At 45.6% G+C, this 23,680-nt stretch overlaps 1 protein-coding gene across 5 annotated transcripts in view; it reads left to right on the forward strand.

The window, feature by feature from the left end:
- The window catches only part of lrba (LPS responsive beige-like anchor protein), a 290,109-nt gene that overhangs the window by 103,508 nt on the left and 162,921 nt on the right, over positions 1-23,680 (forward strand). For all 5 annotated transcript variants that reach the window (XM_045208535.1, XM_045208534.1, XM_045208539.1 and 2 more), the window contains exons 31-34: positions 3,839-4,008; positions 8,094-8,166; positions 8,553-8,686; positions 11,235-11,296. In XM_045208535.1, coding sequence (XP_045064470.1) covers positions 3,839-4,008; positions 8,094-8,166; positions 8,553-8,686; positions 11,235-11,296 — 439 coding nt within the window. The remainder of the gene's footprint in view (positions 1-3,838; positions 4,009-8,093; positions 8,167-8,552; positions 8,687-11,234; positions 11,297-23,680) is intronic.

Raw genomic sequence — 23,680 nt, forward strand, 5'->3', positions numbered from 1 at the left:
TAAGAGAGGCCAGGCTATGTCAAGCCCATGGGGAGGTGTGTGTGTGTACGTGTGTGAATGTGTGCATGTTAGTGTATAGCGGTACAGGGTTGGGGTTCAGTGTTTGGTTCTCCATCTGTTCCCCAGCAGCTCAGGCCTTTAAATTATTCAGTTAGGTTATTAGCTACACTTATCGTTGAGCCCCACGCTCCTGTCAATTTAATCAGCTGTCAGAGCAGGTGCTTGGCTGTTACTATTAAACCTACGACCAGGAGAGGAGCTGGGAAAAGCAGAGCTCTGGGCTCTCTGGGTTTCGGGTTGGCAGGGCCTGAATAATTTAGAGGTTTTAACCAATAACCGGGCTCGCCGCCTTGTAAACACAAGCAATTTCATTAATCTGTGCTATTCCTAAGAGTTGAATGTGCTTACAGGCTGAGAGTGTGAGTGAGAAAGTGAGTGCCTATGTTTAAAGTTATTGCTTAGCATGCTGGGGTGCTGGAGAGTCATCCCATTTGATTGTTTGATCTACAAAATAATTAATCTTTGGCTTAATGCAGAATAGGATACGTTTAATGCAGAATAGGATAATTGTTATCAACCACTGCAAAGGGACAGTGATGGGTTTTTAACTGTGTGCCGAGGCTAATTAGCTAGCATATTCATTCCTATTTCTTCTGTTCTTTACTGTTCAGAAGTATGGCCATTAATTAAGCTCCAAGGAGAAGTTTACGTTTTACAACCAAATCTCTATTTTTGATGTAAAGGGCATGTTATAAAAGTATCTCAAATTGATTGTGACGCACATCAAAGTCACTTATAAATTATTTTGACATGATGCACGAAAAATGACATGACATGACATGAATGGAATTTGTTCCACAAATGCTAAAACGTTAGCATGTGTAAACAGTGCCTAGAAAACTAAACCAAAGCATGGATTGCTGTCATACCTTGCCCATAGGCTGCTTACCGGGTAAAGAAATCAATGTAATTTTGTAATTTGGGTCAACTGTCCCTTTAAGTCATATTAATGGGACAGATTCAACATTTTAACTGCAGATAGTTATACAGTACCACAATTATAGATCAGCGGTATTGGCAATAAAACTGCGATTGGCTTGATTCTAGTTCAATGATGGTATGGACGGAATTTACTATGTACATTATGTACATTAACCCTATTCTCTAAATAAGACGTCTATCAGTGTGGAATACATTTTACATTTGAGAAATTATGTTAAACACTCTTATCCAGAGCAACTTACCATAAGTGCATTCAACAGAAGCAGCTAAAACATTACCTGTATGTACTATACAGTGTGTGTGAAATCAAATCAAATCAAATTATCTGTCACATGCGCCGAATACAACAGTGAAATACTTACTTACAAGCCCTTAACCAACAATGCAGTTTTAAGAAAAATAAGTGTTAAGTAAAAAATAGATAGAAAAAATAAAAATAGCAAATTATGTAAGCAGTAAAATAACAGTAGCGAGGCTATAAACAGGGGGTACTGGTACAGAGTCAATGTGCGGGGGCACCGGTTAGTTGAGGTAATATGTACATGTAGGTAGAGTTAAAGTGACTATGCATAAATAATAAACAGAGAGTAGCAGCAGCGTAAAAGAGGGGGGGTGGCACGGCAATGCAAATAGTCTAGGTAGCCATTTGATTAGCTGTTCTCTAGTCTTATGGCTTGGGGATAGACGCTGTTAAGAATCCTTTTGGACCTAGACTTGGTGCTCCGGTACCGCTTGCCGTGCGGTAGCAGAGAGAACAGTCTATGACTAGGGTGGCTGGAGTCTTTGACCATTTTTAGGGCCTTCCTCTTACACCGCCTGGTATAGAGGTCCTGGATGGCAGGAAGCTTGGCCCCAGTGATGTACTGGGCCGTACGCACTACCCTCTGTAGTGCCTTGCGGTCGGAGGCCGAGCAGTTGCCATACCAGGCAGGATGCTCTCAATGGTGCAGCTGTAGAACTTTTTGAGGATCTGAGGACACGTGCCAAATCTTTTCAGTCTCCTGAGGGGGAAACTGTTAAGACAGTAGACTAACCGTTGCTGGTATTTCTGCAGCCAGACTGTATCATCCTGGAGCATAGATCACAGCGGGGTCAGAACCAGTCAGTGTTTAACATCCAAAGTACCTTCAGCCTAATGTGTGTCATCTGCCATCTTAAATCATCCAGGCCCTGCTTTGATACCAACGCCAGCTTTCTGTCTGCTGAGCTACTAGAGCCCAGTCTACATACTCCTCTATGTGTGTGTGTGTTTGTGTTTCTCTGTCTGTGTATGTGTGTGTGTGTGTACGCACGCTTGTGTATCTTTGTGTGTCTGTATGAGTGTGCCTGCATACGTGTGTGTGTGTGTGACCAGTAGGTAGTGATAAGGCCATGCTCCCCCTGTGTCAGCACTGATAAGAAGACCCAGGCCTACTTTGATAGGGCCACTGGCCTGTCAGGAAGCCTAGTTTAACTGACAGCTTTATCCAGATGCTGTTTCCACTCTCTTCCTGTATGGATGTTATGGATAAGAGGACACCAGGTCTCCTACAACACTGGCCCCTAGGGAGAGGGATACAGTTGTATTAGTAACCAGAATGAGTAACCTGAGACTAAAATACTGCTACTGTAGAATTAGAATACTGTACGGAAGTACACCAAGACTCTGACACGAGCCTGTAGGTTACAGTAGCTGCCAGCGGTATTAGTAACCTCTGACTGAAGTAGTGCACCAGATCACTATATGTTATGTATGGTAGTACACTAGGACCCATACTGTAGAGGGATATAGTGGGACAGTATTGGTAAGGGAAAGGGGGATTCCTAGTCCGTTGCACAACTGAATGCATTCAACCGAAATGTGTTTAACCCCTCTGAATCCGAGAGGTGCGGGGGGGCTGCCTTAATCGACGTCCATGTCGTCTGTAACCTATACCAGACCACTGTGTTATGGATGGGAGTACACCAGGACTTCTCCAACACTGGCCCATAGTGTACAGTAGGGGCCTTAAGGACAGGGATACAGTGTAAACGTATAGGTCCATTATAACTTCTACGTACTTTCTATATAGTTTTAGACGTTCAAAAGTGGCCTGGAGTGCTTTTTAACCCAAACCTCCATCGGGACAGATTGAATGGGCTCGCGGGCCAGATCCTGCCCGCGAGCCGCATGTTGCCCACCCCTGGTGTAACCTAAGGTAGCCTAAGAGTAAAGTAGTTTACTACAGCTTCTGCTGTGGGTCTATGGCCATGTCTGTTATCCATGTGTTTTAAACAATAGTAGAGGAGTAAAACATGCAACTACAAAGAGGCTGTGTCCGAATTGTTGGCTCAAAACAAATGTGATACATTGCAAGAACAATCTGCGGCAGCTTCTTTTCTTTGAACTATATTGTGGAAGAAAGAGCAGGTTTATCTGCTGATACCTTTGTATTGAAGCTTTAATACTATTTATAATGGTGGATGGGCCCACTTTCTGCTAATAAATCACAATGTTTACTGACTGACTGAGTGAGTGAGTGATGCAGGAAGCCAATCGATTTCAGGCAAGATGGATGCAGCCATTACTGAATATTCTGTGTCAGGGAAATAGGCCTCTAATGACTCTCTACTGTCTAAATGGGATCCTATACTGTTGTTCTAGCATGCTGCAGCCTGATTCTTGTCAGTCACATCTCTCTATGCAATATGCGTACTAAGCTGACATCATCACGATTGTTAATATTCTGGAATGACAAAAGTTCTGTTCTTATGTCCATAGTTATTCTGTCGTCTCAGGGAATGCATTTTATAATGTGTGTTTTAATGGTATTCAACAAATTTTTTCAACAAAATATTTACTCTTTTTTGTTGACAGAAGCGTTCGGGTGGCGCCCAAGAAGGTGGGCGGGGCTCGGTCCCCAGGCTCCTCCACTCCTGTCCAATCAGCCGCCGCTGCTGTGGCGGCCGCCGGGACACCAGTCAACAATGTTGCCGTGGTTTCCACAGGCGATGCCTCCCAGAGAACCACCGCTGAGGCTACAGCCGGTGAGTCCCAGACATTAGAAGGAAGGTTACTGTAGGTGTCCCAGCAGTAAGGTTACCATGCTACAGAGACAGCACGTCTGAGCTGCATCGAAGAATACGTCAGCACGGAAAATATATAAGGTGGAAGGACTGACAACACCAAGAATACCAGATAGCCAAGCCCATCTAGTGGAAAATACCACTAAAAAACTATATTTTGGTATTTGTTTCATTAGTCCACTGTTGAGTCAGCAGTGAAGTATTCAAGATATAGAACTTTGAAAATACAGAAAGTGTCACAGTATTGCAACTTATCTGACAGTAATGTAGTCATCTTATCCTTCCTAAACCCTGTGTTGATGCCACAGTCCCTGATCTGCCTCCTTAAGCCCAAAGAGTACTTCTATGGTAGGTTAAGTAGATCAGTCCCTCAGTATAGGGCGGCAGGTAGCCTAGTGGTTGAGAGCGTTGGGCCAGAAACCGAATGGTCGCTGGTTCGAATACCCATGCCGACTGTCGATGTGCCCTTGAGCAAGGCACTTAACCCTAATTGCTCCTGTAAGGATAAAGACAGTCTGCTAAATGACTAAAATGGGAATGTAAAAATGTAGTTTAGTATTTCAGTGTGTATTTCTGAATGCTCCCTCCACGCTGTGTAATCCAGTTAGCCTGGAACACAGCAGAGCAGACAGACAGAAGAACATTATTACAGGTTTAGTGCGTTATCAAGGAATACAGGGATTACTGTCAGACGCTATATAAACTCAGCAAAAAAAGAAACGTCCTCTCACTGTCAACTGCGTTTATTTTCGGTAAATATTAGTATGAACATAATAAGATTCAACAACTGAGACATAAACTGAACAAGTTCCACAGACATTTGACTAACAGAAATGGAATAATGTGTCCCTGAACAAAGGGGGGGGGGGGACAAAATGAAAAGTAACAGTCAGTATCTGGTGTGGCCACCATTAAGTACTGCAGTGCATCTCGTCCTCATGGACTGGACCAGATTTGCCAGTTCTTGCTGTGAGATGTTACCCCACTCTTCCACCAAGGCACCTTCAAGTTCCCGGACATTTCTGGGGGGAATGGCCCTAGACTTCACCCTTCGATCCAACAGGTCCCAGACGTGCTCAATGGGAATGAGATCCGGGCTCTTCGCTGGCCATGGCAGAACACTGACATTCCTGTCTTGCAGGAAATCACGCACAGAACGAGCAGTATGGCTGGTGGCATTGTCATGCTGGAGGGTCATGTCAGGATGAGCCTGCAGGAAGGGTACCACATGAGGGAGGAGGATGTCTTCCCTGTAACGCACAGCGTTGAGATTGCCTGCAATGACAACAAGCTCTGACCGATGATGCTGTGACACACCGCCCCAGACCATGACGGACCCTCCACCTCCAAATCGATCCCGCTCCGTTGTACAGGCCTCGGTGTAACTCTCATTCCTTTGACGATAAACGAGAATCCGATCATCACTCCTGTTGAGACAAAACCACGACTCGTCAGTGAAGAGCACTTTTTGCCAGTCCTGTCTGGTCCAGCGACGGTGGGTTTGTGCCCATAGGCGACGTTGTTGCCGGTGATGTCTGGTGAAGACCTGCCTTACAACAGGCCCACAAGCCCTCAGTCAAACCTCTCTCAGCCTATTGCGGACAGTGTGAGCACTGATGGAGGGATTGTGCGTTCCTGGTGTAACTCAGGCAGTTGTTGTTGCCATCCTGTACCTGTCCCGCAGGTGTAATATTCGGATGTCCCAATCCTGTGCAGGTGTTGTTACACGTGGTCTGCCACTGCGAGGACGATCAGCTCTCCGTCCTGTCTTCCTGTAGCGCTGTCTTAGGCGTCTCACAGTACTGACATTGCAATTTATTGCCCTGGCCACATCTGCAGTCCTCATGCCTCCTTGCAGCATGCCTAAGACACGTTCACGCAGATGAGCAGGGTCCCTGGGCATCTTTCTTTTCAGAGTCAGTAGAAAGGCCTCTTTAGTGTCCTAAGTTTTCATAACTGTGACCTTAATTGCCTACCGTCTGTAAGCTTTTAGTGTCTTAACGACTGTTCCACACGTGCATGTTCATTAAATGTTTATGGTTCATTGAACAAGCATGGGAAACAGTGTTTAAACCCTTTACAATGAAGATCTGTGAAGTTATTTGGATTTTTACGAATTATCTTTGAAAGACAGGGTCCTGAAAAAGGGACGTTTCTTTTTTTGCTGAGTTTAGTACAGGACTCTGACTGCAGCCCAAATATTGACTTTTACTCTGTCTTAATGGGGTATCTCTGTTGGTTTGGCTTAAATGTAATGATGTCATGTTGACAATAGGTAAAGAAGGACTGATATTCTGTGTGTTCTAGGAATTATACAGCTTATATGAATGATAAATTATGCATGGCAAGTTATAGAATTATAGATTATCTACAAGCTATATCAAGTCCAGGTTCTTTTCTATGCACTCAGCTTAATAAAAGTGCTCAAATTCCTTTCAACTCAAGTAGCAGTCTTGTCTACTGAGAGGAGTATGTCTCCTTTAGTCCATGGTGATAGTGGGTAAACACTGGGCAGAAGACCTATTGACATTTCCTTTCATGGCCTGTCGTCTTGTGTGTGGATAGAGCATGTTTTATGTGTGTGTCTGTGTTTTAGGAGATTGTGCATGTAGATTGCTATAGTGTTAGTTGGGTAATGTTTGCGTGTGCGGTTTGAGAGGAGTGTGTGTGAAAGGGGGTGAAGAGAGAGAGAGAGAGTGTGTGTGTGTGTGTGTTTAAGGGGGGCCAGTGGGAGGATTGATGGAGATAAGTTAATTTACTCCTCCACTGTTTGAAGGAGCTACTTCATGTCCACCGGGAGCCTCTCAGCAGGCCACACAACACAGTGGTGCTTAAAGACAGGCCCCCGTGTCCACACACACACATTCCAGTCCACACCACAGCCTGTCATTCCCTAAGAGTTATCCCTGCTCTGAGACCTTCCCCTACGGCTGGAGAAACAAGCCCACCAAACACCAGAGGAATCGCCTCCACGTATTCAGCCGGGCATTATGGAATTTATGGGCGACAGTGAAATTGAATTTATGACCAGATCAATCAAACGTTGTGCTTTGTAGACGTTATAGACTTGTGTGTCTCTGCCGAGAGGACGGTGTCGTAAAGCGCCACCAAGTCATTTCATGAATATGCGCCGAAAGCGATGAAAGCAAACCTGTTAATAAAAAAATTACTAATGTTTTGCTTACTTTAAATGAAATAATTTTCATTATTTACCAGAACATTTTAAAATTGTTCAGTTCAATATCAGCTCAAAAGGCAAGCGAATCCTGTATGCATAGTGGTGTGTAAAATGTATGGCCGTCCCGTGTAGCTCAGTTGGTAGAGCATGGCGCTTGCAACGCCAGGGTTGTGGGTTCGATTCCCACAGGGAGCCAGTATGAAAATGTATGCACTCACTAACTGTAAGTCGCTCTGGATAAGAGCGTCTGCTAAATGACTAAAATGTAAATGTAAAAATGTAATAGAAAAACCCTGCTACTATCCATGCTGGTTTGTAAAAAAAAATCTGCATGAAGATTCCCTGATGAATGTAGCATTAATTAGGCCATACATGCACAAAATGATCTATGCCTATGAATTTCCAAGTGGAAGGAAGACGTATGGAGCCAACTCTACATCATCCACTATCTAACACCAGACAATTACACTACACTTATCCCACACACACGGTCCGCTTTAAACATAAATCCACCCGTTCTATATCATTAGAATGGAAACCCTCTGAAACCCTCACCAGATTTATTGAGCCACTCGGTTCCTTCAGTGCAGTAATGTATTGGTGTGGAGGAGGGCCGATGTATTGTCCGATCCTGCTACCAGACTAATAATGATACTGATACTAATAATGAAACACTGGATTATCACCAGAAACCACATTTATGCTCCACTCCTTTCTTTCTGTGGTAATGCATTGAGGTGGATGAGGGAGGTGTGTGTGTGTATCTGTGTGTGTGTGTGTGTGTGTGTGCGTGCTCTTCTGTTTGTGTGTGTGTCTACTGTTCTGTCCTGCTCCCAGACTAATAATGAGGCTCTCTGGTTTCCACCAGGATCAGCCAGCGCCAACCTGCCATCTGTCCCCACGCTGTCCCCAATGACCCAGGACACAGCCCCCAGTATGAGGTGATACGTCACTACACACACCGCCTGGACACGAGAGCTCTCTCTCTCACACACACACACACACACGCACACGCACGTATACAGGACATGCAGTAGGCACTGGCCTGCATAATCAGCAATGTACCTCTGCCCTCTAACCTTTTCTTTTTCTCCAATCATTCTTTTTTTCTGACTCTTCTATTTTCTATTTTTCTCTTTGTTTTGATGTAAGACAATATTGCAGATTCTGCAGTAGTTTTAGCTGCTGCTTTGTGGCTCAATTTCAGTTCTAAAGTCGCCTCTATGCATTTTAATATTGAATAGTACATATTTGCCAGGTACTGACACATGAATGGACATGTATAAAGTGCATGTGTGTAAATCTGAGTGTCTAATCTTCCCCTCAGTATCTCCGAGAGGCTGGAGCATGCTCTGGAGAAGGCTGCCCCCCTACTGAGAGAGATCTTTGTGGACTTCGCGCCCTTCCTCTCTCGCACCCTGCTGGGTAGTCACGGACAGGAGCTCCTCATCGAGGGCACCAGTAAGTACCCATGTAGAGAGCACCATGGACCACATGGATACACACAAATCAAATCAAATGTATTTATAAAGCCCTTTTTACATCAGCAGATGTTACAAAGTGCTTATATATACACACACACACATTATATGATAATTATATCAAACTCGTCTTTAATGTCAACCGCTTTATCTCAATAAAAATGTTCCTCTATATTTCCATCCTGACTCTCCATGATCTGGGGGCGTAACCTACCATCCCACCCTCAAGCACAGCCACACTAGCCTTAGTATACACACTGCATAACTACGGGTCATTTCACACGCTCCTTCTTCTAAGCAGCACTAAAACAGACCCTTTGGTAATGACATCAAGGCTGGTAAAGGATGCAATAGACATGATCAGTTTTAACTAACTGATTGTAGCTGTGCTGCAGTATGGGGGGGGTTCTAGAGGCCTGGGTCAGGGGTCAGCCCACTAATGGGAGTGTTTGGGATGTCTACTGCCACCAAACAAAATGGAAAGTTGATTGATAGCTGCAGGAGGGATGAGAGGAGGGGAGGGGTTTGTGTGTGGGTGGGTGTGTCTGGGAGTGTGGGGGGTAGTGGGTGGGTGTGTCTGGGAGTGTGGGGGGATTGTGTGTGTGTGTGTGTGTGTGTCCATACATATGTTGGTGTGTGGGCGTGCTCAGACCAGAGGAACTGAGAAAGCAGAGGTCCCTTTTCCTCTCTGCATATGAAATGGCCCCTGTCCACTCTACTGACCCAACCCCCTGCTCCCCTCTTCCCCCCAAAGACCTTCCACCACTATAGGATCAATGAGACATATGCTGGACCACTTCTCAGCCTGTAATACAAGGCCCAATATGTATTAGTTTACAGTAACATCATGTCCACTCATTAGGCCACATCAATACTACTCTGTCCCCACGCAGATGTCGCCGGATTAGGTACTTCTTGTAAGAGTGTGTTAATGTGTGTGTGGGTTCATTGGAGCGTACACACACTACTACACACGTCTAAACAAAAAAAATATGTTGTAGTTTTTTTAGTATTTTTTAGTATTTTACCCCCCTTTTTTTCCCCCAATTTAGATCTTGTGTCATCGCTGCATCTCCCCAACAGGCTCGGGAGAGGCGAAGGTAGAGTCACGCGTCCTCCGAAACATGACCCGCCTAACCGCGCTCCTTAACACCCGCCAGCCGCACCCGGAAGCCAGCCGCACCAATGTGTCGGAGGAAACACCGTCAATTGTGCGCCGTCCTATGGGACTCCACGGCCGGTTGTGGCACAGCCCGGGAATGAACCCGGGTCTGAAGTAACGCCTCTAACCTTAGACCGCTGCGCCACTCGGGAGGCCCACACGTCTACATTTTCACTGAAGAAGCAGGCCAAAATGGTTGTCATGGCAGTGAACCTGTCTCTATATGCTATGTCTCTCTCTCTCTCGCGCTCTCTCTCTCTCTCTCGCTCTCTCTCTCTCTCTCGCTCTCTCTCTCTCTCTCGCTCTCTCTCTCTCTTGCTCCCTCTCTCTCTCTCTCTCTCTCTCTCTCTCTCTCTCTCTCTCTCTCTCTCTCTCTCTCTCTCTCTCTCTCTCTCTCTCTCTCTCTCTCTCTCTCTCTCTCTCTCTCTCTCTCCCTGTCTCCTCTCTCTCTCCCTTTCTCTCTCTCTCCTCTCTCTCTCTCCCTGTCTCTATATCCCCCCTCTGTCGTAGCCGGCCGCGACCGGGAGACCCATGGGGCGGCACACAATTGGCCCAGCGTCGTCCAGGGTAGGGGAGGGAATGGCCGGCAGGGATGTGGCTCAGTTGGTAGAGCATGGCGTTTGCAACGCCAGGGTTGTGGGTTCGTTTCCCACGGGGGTCCAGTATGAATAATAATAAATAAATAAATAGTAATGTACCACTAACTGTAAGTCGCTCTGGATAAGAGCGTCTGCTAAATGACTAAAATGTAAAAAAAATGTCTCTCTCTGTCTCCTCTCTCTCTCTCTCTCCCTCTCTCTCCCTGTCTCCTCTCTCTCACTCTCTCTCTCTCGCTCCCTCTCTCTCTCCCTGTCTCTCTCTCTCTCTCTCTCTCTCTCTCTCTCTCTCTCTCTCTCTCTCTCTCTCTCTCTCTCTCTCTCTCTCTCTCTCTCTCTCTCTCTCTCTCTCTCTCTCTCTGTCTCTCTATCCCCGCTCTCGCTTTTTCCTTTTCTCTCTCTCTCCCTCTCTCTCTCTCTCTCTCTCTCTCTCCCTCTCTCTCTCCCTGTCTCTATATCCCCCCTCTCGCTTTCTCCCTTTCTCTCTCTCTCCCTTTCTCTCACTCTCTCTCTCGCTCTCTCGCTCTCTCTCTCTGTCTCTCTCTCTCTTTCTCGCTCTCTCCCTGTCTCTCTCTCTCTCTCTCTCTCTCTCTCTCTCTCTCTCTCTCTCTCTCTCTCTCTCTCTCCCCTCTCTCTCTCTCTCTCTCTCTCTCTCTCTCTCTCTCGCTCTCCCTGTCTCCTCTCTCTCTCTCTCTCTCTCTGTCTCTCTCTCTCTCCCTTTCTCTCTCTCTCCTCTCTCTCTCTCCCTGTCTCTCTCTCTCCCCCTCCAGGTCTGGTGTGTATGAAGTCCAGCAGTTCGGTGGTAGAGCTGGTCATGCTGCTCTGTTCTCAGGCAAGTGTTGCATCTTTGTATCTCTCTCTACTTCCACCTCTCTCTCTCTCTCGCTTTCTCTCTCTCCCTCTCTCTCTCTCTTTCTCTCGCTCTCCCTCCTCTTCACCCCATTTGAGTTATCGTCCCCATCGTCCTCACCTCCAGGATAGAGGGATGGAGAAAGATGTAGGGGACCATCTCTTCCTATCTCTCCTCCACACCTCCCCTCAGGCCATTCCACAGTCACCCCAATCTCTCGCTCCCTCTCTCCAAACGAGAGAGAAGGCATCTTTAATGACCGCTGATATTGGCCTTAAGGTCAAGGGTTCCCAACCTGTCCGTCCACCTTTGACCCTTAGCATCGGCCCCGGTGGCCCCCAGTGGTCCTCTGTGGCTGGGGCCAAACTGATGAGGAGGGGAAAATGCTGCTTTGCATTGATTACTGTTAGCAGCCTCCCCTTCTGTTTGGTTGTGTTCTGTTGCCAAGTTTATTTAGTGTGGCACTGATGGAGGATTCATGAATACAAATGAAGGAATCATAGCAGGTGTGTGGTAGCAGTCGATCAATGGGCTGGGTGTCAATAGACTGGAGATAGATCACACAGCTAATGGTGAGGAGCAGGGATCAGGGAGAGGCCATGGTCCGCTGGTCCTGACTGAACATACACACACACACACACACACACACGTATGCACATACACATGCACACGAGTACACAGAAATATATATATATATAATGCAAGCATACAACCCCCCAACACACACACATACACACATGCATGAGAGTCACACCTCGTACATAATCACAAACATACTCTTCCCTTATATGCTTGTAAGAACACATACACTGTTCCTATACAGACATGTACACAAACAAATGCACTCACACCCCCACAGAACAGAGACACACACATTCACCACCAAAGACACAGGATAATAACTCTCTGTCCCCGCTGGGCCTTGTTTGTTAGCAGAAGAGGGGTTTACTATTTAATGCACCACTCAACACCACAGAAAACGGAAAACACAATTGATTAATGACACCTCTCTCTCAGACCGCACTGTGCTTTTTTAATCGGTTTTATTTCAAAAAGAAACACCGGCTTTCATCTGCCTTTTTCCTCCCCGCTCCTCCCTCGTCCTCCCTCTTTCCTCCCCTCCGTCCCATTTACTTCCCATTATTCACTTCACTTATTCTCCAAAAGAGAGGTAATCTAGAGAGATTACACATCCGTTCTGGTGTCACCGGGGCGGTGTGGATGTGGGCTTGCGGGGTGCGGGGATGTCGGGGAGGGGAAGTGAACCCTAGCGGTGCTGGAGAGAGGGGAGAATAAATGGCATGCTCTAATGCCCCTATTTGTCATATCTGTCAGGGTGTTGTTTAATGCTAATATAATCAAAGGCAGAATCTGGTGATTGCTGACCGAGAGAAAGAGGGCCCCTGGCCCCCAGTTCCACTGTTCTCTCGCTCTTTCTCTCTTTCTGTCTCTCTCTTTCTCTTTCTCTCTCTCCATCTCCCTCTCGCTCTCTCTGTCTCTCTGAAGCACTATGACTCTCTCTCTATGGGAAAAGGGAACATTCCAAGATGGCGTTGATTGCTTCAATAAATCATGCAACAAATTCTCTCACAGCCGATGCAAATGTATTTTTATTGTAGTGTGGACGGGAGGAAAGAAGGAAAGAGGGGGTGTTGGGGAGTATGGTGATATGATCTACCTGATAGAGAGAGAGAGAGGAAAAACAAGGTCTGTTTTTCTTCCCTGGGCTAAATTCCATCTTCCAGCCAGACTTGTGTTGTGGCGATAATTACGTTTTTTCCTGTGATTTGCATGCACCTCTGTTTCCCCCTCTCTCGCTGACTGGGAAAGTGAGAGAAAGAAAGAAAGGCAGGGAGTGATTGATGACGTTATGTAGCCCAGCCACAGGGCCCTCCGGCACAGGAAATGCTCTTGAACCCCACAGGAAGCGCCTCAATCGGCGGCCATCTTGTGAATGTAGACCCCAATGACCGAGCCCCAAGCGTTGGTCCACGATGGGAGGAGATTGAGATGATTTTGATAGATTTTTCTCTCTCTTCCCCCCTCCTCCTCTCACTTCATCCCTCTCATCCAAGATGGCGCGATGCGATAGCTATCGTGTCTGAAATGTTTGATTAATTTCCTGAGGGGTTGAGATGGAGTGAGACTGGGGTCAGAGGTCGAGAGTCTAGGGGCCACAGAGGAGTTTTTAATCACGCCTTGTATGATAGATACAACACAGGGTCACTTCAGCCTGGCATTGAGGAGGGGATACTCAACCACTGTTTGATAGGACCCCCTCTGTAAAGAACGCTACTCCTCTACCCAATTAAAGATCAATTTTGATCAGAGATCAGAGACATTAACTGCCTGGGTGGTGTTATTGCTTCATTGCTTGGTCACTTGTGGTTGTATTGATCAGCATATACAAACTGTGGAATAATGGCATGGTAGTGTGGTTTCATAGACATGCCTTGTACTGTACCCAGTGATAGATACAGCATGTATCTCTCTAGGCAGAGCATGTGAGCGGAGTGGAGCGGGAGCGAGCGGGGAGCGCGAGCGGCCGGATTTTGGACAGAGCGCAGAGCGGCATTTTTAAATGGACGGAGCGTCGCCCTATGTCCCGCTCCAATTTCGCTCCGCTCACACAACGAGTCTGAAGCATGCTCAAGCCTGACCCAGAATCCATCTGTGTCTTGCACAGTCATCAACAGTAGACTATTTTCAGTCAGAACTCGGCTCAATAATGGAGTTCACCAAGTACTTCAAAAAGGAAAATGAGAAGTCATACAGGTGTACTATTAATATAAAACTAACTAACAATGATAATGTGGTTCAAGAAAAAGAATGTGGTGACATCGTTTCAGTCAGTAAAGATTCATTTTGGAATCTAAAAGACACATCTCTCGAAAACACGAAAGTGTGCTACGAGAAACATGCTGCGAAGAAAGCAAAAGGTTAGCAAGTTGAATAGGGTAACTTGTAACAAAAGTGTAAAGTAAATATAGCCTAATATTCAAACAAATTCGTTTTGTCATTCAAAGTAGGCCTAATATATGGTTCGTTTAATTTAATTTGTGTCGTCCATGAATTTGTATTTTATAGAGCAAGAGGAGCAGCAGCAGCAACAAGAGAAAAGGGTTGAGGAATTCAAAAGTTTATTCACTGCACACAAAGGCCCAACCATAACAAGGGAGAGAAAAAGAGAGCTGGATGTAGCATTTAAAAAAATGATTTACATGGACTATGAACCGCTGAGTAAAGGAGAACGCGAAGGGATGCAACACTTCGCCAGCGCAGCTCAACCGGGCTACACCCCCCCATGCTACAACACCGTACGGGACACATTCATGCCACATGCCCTGGAAGAGATGGAAGCCAAACTGCAAGACCTACTGCAAAATGGTGATGGGCTCGTTCAGTCAGTGGACATTTGGACCAGTAGAAGAGGGCACAGCTTCCTTGGCATCGTGGCCAGTTTCATTGATGGGACGTTCCGGGGGCACACGGTTTTGTTGGGCTGTGAGCACATACAGGGGCACCATACCGCAGATCGTATTTACCAAAAGTATGAAAGTGTACTGAAATATTGGAACGTGCAACGACGTGTGATTCGGGTCATCACTGACAGTGCCAGCAACATGATCAAGGCATTTAACCTCCTCCCTGGCACTGAAGAGGAGGCGGAGGGTGAAGTGACCGCGGATGCCAGCAGCAGTGCAGAACATGAAGAGGAGGATGAGGGACCACCTGCGCCCTCGCAAGTTCATGTGGAAGTGATAACCTCTAATGTAGAAACTATGATAAATCTGTACTTTACTGTGTTAAATTTACATCTGAGATGCCCCATTCACATGCTTCAGCTGGCGATCAAAGACGGCATTAACGAGCACGACAACATTAATAGGCTGTTAGTGAAAGTTGGGCACCTGGTGAAAAGTGTACGCAGGAGCACCCTGAACACAGAGGAAACCGACCAATTAGGTGTCCGCCCCACAAATGCCTGCGCCACTTGATGGATCACTTGATTCAGTCGTTCATCCGGTTATTCCAAAAAGAACTGTTATGGCAAAACAAACTCAAGTCTAATGTTGCTAACATCACCCTGAATCAAGTACGGCAGCTGACGCACCTTTTCAGTGTGCTGACACCACTGGCAGACCTCACAGACAAAATGCAGAAGGAGCTGGGGAACCTGGGGATGATCCTCCCTGCTGTCACAGAAATCAAATCCCTGCTCACCGATGACACTCACGCTGCACTTTCAATGGGCATCGCTGCTTTTGCAGAAACATTGGCTAACAACGTGTCAATTCGCTATGGAATATACTATACTGATAAACATCTCATTTTAGCATCAGTGTTAGATCCCGTTTCAAGACAGAATGGATAATCCGAGATGAGTCTGTATGCAACAAACTCGGGGAGATCTGCAACCTCCTCATAAAAGAAGCTGAGGAAATTAACGCTCCCAGCGGGACACCCGAGACAGACACCCCACCCGCCGCTGACCTGAATCCCGAGCCTGAACCAAAAAGAGCTTGCCTGTTCGGGTCATACTTCAGTGAGCAGCTACGCATAACCGGAGACGCCAAAGGTGAAGTCGAAAATTACCTCTCATCCCCGAGACAGAACCCGGACGCAGATGTTATTCGATTTTGGAAAGAAAACTCCCACGTCTTTTCCCCGCCTGGCTAAAGTAGCTTGCATTGTGTTCAGCATCCCAAGCGGGTCTGCGAGCGCAGAGAGGGTTTTCTCCGCTGCTGGCCTGCTGTCAAGAAACCACCGCATGAGTCTGAAGCCTCAGACATTGGTCAAACTTGTGTTCTTGAAGGTGAACTCAAAAGAACTGTAGATAAGGAAAGCAATTCATTTTTTTTTAAATTTTTTTTAAAGTTTGACAATGGATACAAGCCAATTTTAATTTTAATCCACGTGCAAGCTGCGCAAAAGTTCAGTTATCAGAATTTTGGCCTAATAGTTAATTTACTTTTTAAACTTTGATGTATAGCCTGTATATTTTTATTTATGTAATTAGGCCCATTGATTCGTTTAATTTTACAGTACTTTTTGTGTATATTCCTTCTTACATAGGCTAGGCCTAATTTGTAATTTGAAATAAAACATTTATATTTGGAAAATGTTGTCGTTGCTCTTTAGTTCTTTGGGAGGTAAGGCTGTGGTTTAAGCTAAAAGTGAAATACATGCAGATTTTTTTCCTTTTTTGGAGCGAGCGAGGGGGCGATTTGAGTGGAGCGCGATGCAAACTTCGTTGAGCGCTGAGCGATAATGAGCGGACTGGCCTGAAGTGGCTTTGAGCGGGGGGAGCGGAGGGGTGAACAGCTCCGTGAGCGAGGAGCTGAGATTCTCACCGCTCCACTCCGCTCCACTCCGCTCATATGCTCTGTCTCTAGGATGAGGTACGGTAGTGTAGATTTAGTAGGCTGTACTGTAGGGCCAGTTGTTGTTTCCAAGGTTGTTGATAAAGGGAAGCATTTATTTTAGCTGTTTAGTATTTCAATGAACTCATTGGTTTTCTGGCATCCTTTGGCTTTTTAGTAAGTCAACCAGAAATGTAATTTTCATTGGGATGACAATCTAACTTTGGGTTGATGAGGAATTGCATCCACACTCATTGTTAATTGAATCCTTTGGACTAAAAGGAGGGATGGAATAGAGGAGGGTTAGCTCTAGCCCAGCTCCCCAAGTGGAGTATCAAGACGTCCCGTTCTCCTCAGGTAATTGTTTGCGATGGATCCTTCAAAGCTTAGACTTGTTGGGTATTACGTGACTATCATCTCGGAGACTCCGTCAGTCCGAGCTCACCGCTTTCTCTGTAAGGCCTCGCTCCTCGCCGACAACGCCCCTAATTCGCCATGACAGGCTCTCTCCATAACAACGAACAGTGGCCTATCATCTCTCTGTCACTATGTCAGATCTACAGCCTTCAAAGGCGCATCCCTTAAAAAGGTTTCCATCCAAAACACTGTTAAATAGATCATGCTGACCCGGCCATTCGGTTAAAAGGGTCTGTGCGTGTGTGTGTGTGTCTGTGTGTGTGTTGGCGCATGTGCATACGTGTGTTAAGCTAGTCTCCTCTGTCCTCCACTCTCTGAGAAATCATCTCATGGGATACGGGACAGTCCACTATCAGAGAGGCGTCTGTCAGATAAATCAGCCAGCAGCAGTGTCTGTCCTGTAGATCACTGGTTATTGTCTGACGAGTCTGTCTGGACATCCAGCCTTACACCACTTATCATTACATGGATTCTGTACATAGAGAGGAGGGGAGGAGTCTACTACCATCCTGTACATAGAGAGGTGGGGAGGGAGGAGTCAACTACCATCCTGTACATAGAGAGGAGGGGAGGAGTCAACTACCATCCTGTACATAGAGAGGAGGGGAGGAGTCAACTACCATCCTGTACATAGAGAGGAGGGGAGGAGTCAACTACCATCCTGTACATTGAGAGGTGGGGGGGGAGTCAACTACCATCCTGTACATAGAGAGGAGGGGAGGAGTCAACTACCATCCTGTACATAGAGAGGTGGGGAGGGAGGAGTCAACTACCATCCTGTACATAGAGAGGTGGGGAGGGAGGAGTCCACTACCATCCTGTACATAGGGAGGGGGAGGAGTCAACTACCATCCTGTACATAGGGGGGGGAGGAGTCAACAATGACTGCTAACATGATGGCAGATGTAGTACTGTACTCATGTACAAATTAAGTTATGTTTAGACTTTTGTGAAAGACTGTGTAGGTGTAGAGGTCACTACTAGGGCGGCAGGTAGCCTAGCGGTTAAGAGCATTGTGCCAGTAACCGAAAGGTTGCTGGTTCGAATCCCCGTGCCAACTAGGTGAAAAATCTGCTGATGTGCCCATGAGCACGGCACTCAACCCTAATTGCTCCTGTAAGTCGCTCTGGTTAAGAGCGTCTGCTAAATAATGTAAATGCTGTTCTATTTCCAAAGAAGGAAATAATTTTCACTCCACACTTTGCTCGAAGGGTGAACCATAGTACTACATTTCAGCCTATCCACAAGCTGACAACCACAGACACTGATATGAGAAAGAGAGAAACAAGTACATTCCAACCCCTTATGAGTTTGGAACCTGGAAGTTAAGATAACACTATATTAATAGTACCTGTCAGTCTCCACTCTGCATGTCAGGTTAAAAATGCCTTTATTTGAAACAGGATTATGTTCCCGTATAAATAATCCCAATTTACGCTCGCCGTTTTGGACGGTCTGCCCCCCCGAGCCTGAGCAGACTCACAGTAAAACAGCCTGGTGCCAAATTAAAAGCCACTCAATTTTAGGAGGTCCCCCTGGCCACTAGGCCCCTCTTCCTGTCAGGAAGGTTCCCCCCTCTGGCTGCATAGCTCACATCAGCAGGGTGCCACAAGAATGAAGTGCCGGTTGGTGTTACTCTGTTTTCACTCCTCCGAGCCAGGAGAGTACCTTTCAAAGAACGTCTAAGCCTGATATTACCCCTCTCTGACGAGGCTAGAGGGGGACACTGGTGTGCCGATAGGCTACAGACCCTGGCCTGCGCCCCGTGGCACACGGTTGGGGTTTAGGGGCTGGTGAGGGTGGGGGTGGGGGAGAGAGGGAGGAAAAATAACACTTTGATTGCACTGATCTTGAACCTTGTGTGTGTGTTTGGCTACGCAGCGGGGTGTTCGCTCCGGCTGTGAAGAGTGATGGGGAAAGTATTTGGCCCTGGAGTTTCAGAGCATTCCTCCTCCACATATTTCACCTTCCCCCATTTCCCCTGGTCCCTAAACAGCTCATACTACATGGCTACGCTCTTGATCCATTAAAAAGTCAGCCGAAAGGGGTAAAAACGCAACCGGTGGACATCTGTGAATGCTTGTTTGGTTTGGTCTAGTCATTGATTGATTGATTTGATTTAAATTTTATTGGGAAAAAATATGCACTGGGTACAACACAGGGGATAACACGTTAAAGCTAAATGAACTTGTTTCCAACGTGGTCCCCAATGGAATATGGACAAAACACAAGAAAACAACAGTAATCCTTACAGTACAAAATAGCATCATACAGCATAGAATAAATACATAAATAACCCTTAATACAACTTTGCTCTTAACCACCCTTCCTAGTTATATGTACGTACCACCTTGTTTATAACCCACTTCGTAATCCAAGTCAGATTACACTCTCTGGAAAGAACTTTTCAATGCTGCATTGATCACAAACAGAAGACTGAGTGAGAAAGTCAACCCCAGACAGACATCTCTAGGTTGTTTTCACCGGCAGGTCATTATGAGTCGTCTAGCTCTCAGGTCAGAGACTATTGATCCTGTCGCCGTGGTGACGGCGTGATGCGGTGCTCTGGGCTTGCTGGGGGTTAAACTCCCAAGCCATACCGCTCTCTATTTTCAGCCTAGAGGTTAAGGGTCAGGGGTCGGGAGAAGCCAAGTGCTCCGGGGAAGGAAGTCAATGTCTCCTGATCTGCCCGTTGACTAGAGGAGAGGTGTCCATCTGTTAAGCAGGTTAACTCAGGAAGGATAGGATCACTGGAGCTCTGTAATAGAATGATAGGATATAATCAGCTAGTACACTGGATTAGTACAGGTTTATTATTGAATGGTGAGAACATCATTTAGCATTGCTAATGTTTTTGGGTGAGTTCAAAGTAGTGTTTGCTTGAGTTTTCCGACCTAGAGTGTCAAAAGTCTTATTAGTATTTTCCACTATTCTCAGTCGCCACCATTAAATACTAATCACTCCACTCCTTTATTCTCTGCAGGATAAATATTTGAATTTTTTAGGCGTGAATGTGATCACATGTTTTTTGAGAGATGTTTTCCTTAAACACAGATAGCATCTGAGAACTCACATGTGGGTTGTTGAGTGTTGAAGAAGTCACATCCGCAATTAGACTTTGCCTACACTCGCTGTCACAAGTCATTTTGATACGCCGACCAGATTAGGAAATGAACTAGTCAACTTCCTTATCCTTCAGCAACTGGTGATAGGTGGAATGAGCATTCAACTGTTTACTCTGAAATTAGTACGTCTTGTTTTCACAATGTCTTTGATCTCTCATCGTAAATTAAGCTTATCAATTAGGAATGTTTCTTAAGTATATTTTGCAAGTCTGAGACATTTGGATACAAATTAGAATATTCTGTCGTTTCACAAACATTTATGTTTCATTATTCTAAACAGCTTCTGTGTAGCCGTCTTATCAACACGTGGTTTAAAGTGTTAACCACCAATGTCACATATCTACTAGTATCATCTACTACTTCATAAATACATGTTGCTGTGGTTTACTGACACACATTTTCTTATTCTGTCTTTTTCATTGTTAAGTGTGAAACTTAATGGACAACAATGAATTGATTTCGTTCTTCTGTCCTTAACAAGAGAACATGGCATGTTATGTCTAACAGTTGTCGGAGTTACTGTACGTCACGGCGTAATTCCGTTTCCTCCACTGATCAAAGAGACACAGTAGTAATGTGTTGAGACTACTCAGCGTCCAAAATGGCAGCCTATTCACTAAATGGTGCACTATAGGCCCACTAAATAGGGAATAAGGTGCTATTTGGAATGCAACCCTACTAGACGTATTTTTATTCTCATTCCAAGCTGAAACGAAACACACAATACACTCTTAGCGCTTACGGGTATTGATGCTCTTTTTGTCTCATCTAAAGTCATATTCCCCAGCCCCTTTACTAAACTAACAAATACTTGTGATTATGACTGATGGGACCGAAACGCACAAGCGACTTGTTTATTTTCGGTGAGGAGAACCCAGCCTGTTTTTTTTGGGGGGGGAACAGGGTTTTGGTGTTGTGTTGTGGCCGGGCTTGACGTTTCAAGGAGGAGTTTGTGGGGAAGTCTGTGTTTTGTCACTAGTTGTGGAGTTTAAACCTTCATTATGGATAATCAGTGGTAATGAAGGAAGTGTGTGTGTGTGTGTGTGTGTGTGTGTGTGCGTAGACTCATTGCCGTGGAATCATCAGAGATAAACCAAACATAGAAACTGGCTTATTGACTTCTGATTGAGAATGGCATTTGGCTTGAATGGAGCTTTGCTTTTGATTCTTGACATTGGGGAAACACACACACACACACATTGTGTTATACTCCAACATCAGGATCACATTGATTGGTGGTCGTGCCGATGAGACACGACCAGGGGTAGAACTACTTGCGGTGGTGGAGTAGTCTCCTCTGTGAGGTCAGGTCAGAGGTGAGAGGTCACAAATGGCTGCTTGTATCCTCTCATCAGGGTTAGGATGGGGTTATGGAATGGCCCTTATCACAGCCATAAAAGCCTGACCGCACTGACCAGGGCAGCCAAAAAATCCATACCCCATCACAGAGCTGTCCAATAGATAGTCTCCTGTTTGTCACCATGAGGTGTGTGTGATCCCTCTGATTAGGGTCATAACCTTTTTTAATTCAACAATAATGTCATTTTCTGTCTCATAATGGGGACATTAGTCTTGTTATATGACCTTGGCCTGCCTGTTCAGAATGCCTCGTGGGGATCTGTGATAATGTGGGATGGTTCATCACAAGTAATTGAAAAAATATTTTTAACTTCTGTGCCATGCCATTGTAAATACATTTCATTTTCAGATCAATAGAACTTATACCAAAGAAGCTCTGTGTCCATGATGAACTCTGTTTGGAATATATCAAAGATCCCTTTAGTCACTGAAACGGTCCATAATAATCAAGAGGTTAGCAATAAGGAAACCCCCCAGTCTCAGTCTTTCTCCTTTTCCCTTGATGTTCCTGAGAGAGCAGAGCCAGACCTGTTTATGTCTCCACTTCCTGTGGTGTTTATTTCAGGCCCGGTAGGATGGCGTAGGCATAGCATAGCATAACATAGAGTAGCATTGCGTGTCCACACTGCTTGCACGGCAGGCCTGCCGAGGCTCATGGCTTTCGTCATTCAGCCTTTGAGGATCATTGGCCTGGGTCATGTTCATTAGGGCAGGCAACGGAAACGTTTAAAAATATTTTTTCAACAGATAACAAAAATGAGTGGTTCTTATTGGATAAGTCTTTGTAGTCCCTCCCTGTTTGGTGCCCTAAACAGTGCTCACTGTCAAACTCACTGTTTCTACTCCCCTCACAGACACACTGGCCTATTCCCTCTGTGCACACTTTATTATGACTGTGTAGTCAACACGGTCAATGCCAATATGGCCTAACGGGACACAAAACACTGTTGAATGATGGTTAAATTATCCAAGTCTGTTACCCCACTAATCTACAGTTGGTTACAGCCTTGTTGAGGATATACAGGCATTGGGACATAATGGTTTCTGTTCTGCCTGGGTATGATTGGTTCTGATGGCTTTTCATTTGTCATGTTATCAAGGTGGAAAACCTGTGGCGCTGTTGAAAATCATCATGCGTGCACGTACAAACACACATGCACATTCACACATGCTAATGTGTCGTACACACACACACACACACACGTCTGATTTGGTATTAGAAGCTGATAATCTGAGCTCTCTCTCTCTCCTCTGTAGCTCTGTCTGTCGTCTGTCTTTCAGGCCCCAGGGCTCTGTATGTTTACCTAGGACCTCTACATACATAAACACCCAGCTTCCAGCTCCCTCTATCAGCTGAAGAGATGATGACAGAATAGTTAAATACACTGACCACTGTCCTGTCACACACACACATACACACATACACACCGTAACCCTCCGTGTCCTCTCCCTCCACATGTTAACACGGTTGGACCTTGTTTGTTTTGGTTAGGATTTATCTGTTCTCTGTTTTCACAACTAGTAAAATTGTGTTAGATATACAGTATATCACTGTGTGTGTAAAGGAAGACTTTGGGTGTCAGGGTTCGTCTTACTGTCACAGGAAATAACTAGTGATTAGAAATTAATTATTAAACAAATACGATTGTTGACCCACCATACAGAATCGTCCTGACAATGTGGCATGTTCAAGTTGTGAGTTGTGGGTGCTTTCATCAGTGCATTAACTATTTAACATGAGATGGAATGTTTTCTATCTCTATCCCCAAGAATGGGGAAGGAGAGAGAGAGCTCGGTCTAAATGTCCGACCGACATGCCCAGGTTCCTTGTTGTTTTATTATTCTTTAGACGGTTGCTTTGAGAAGGTGTTGAAATATTGAACCGAACATGAAAGACGATGACCGTCAAGTTTCCTTTCCTGACGAAATTGACGATTTAAACTCACTCAAGGCCGCCTTCGCGTTTCAGCTGCGGTTTATTGAATTGTTTAGACTGACACCTTTGACCATAACACTGCTCAAAGGGAGGAAATGTGTGAGTTATATCATGATAAATGCTCTCACTTCCCCTCCCTTCTCCTACCACTCCTCCAGCTAGCTGA

This window comes from Coregonus clupeaformis, chromosome 3 (genome assembly GCF_020615455.1).
Source record: "Coregonus clupeaformis isolate EN_2021a chromosome 3, ASM2061545v1, whole genome shotgun sequence".
Lineage (NCBI taxonomy): Eukaryota > Metazoa > Chordata > Actinopteri > Salmoniformes > Salmonidae > Coregonus > Coregonus clupeaformis.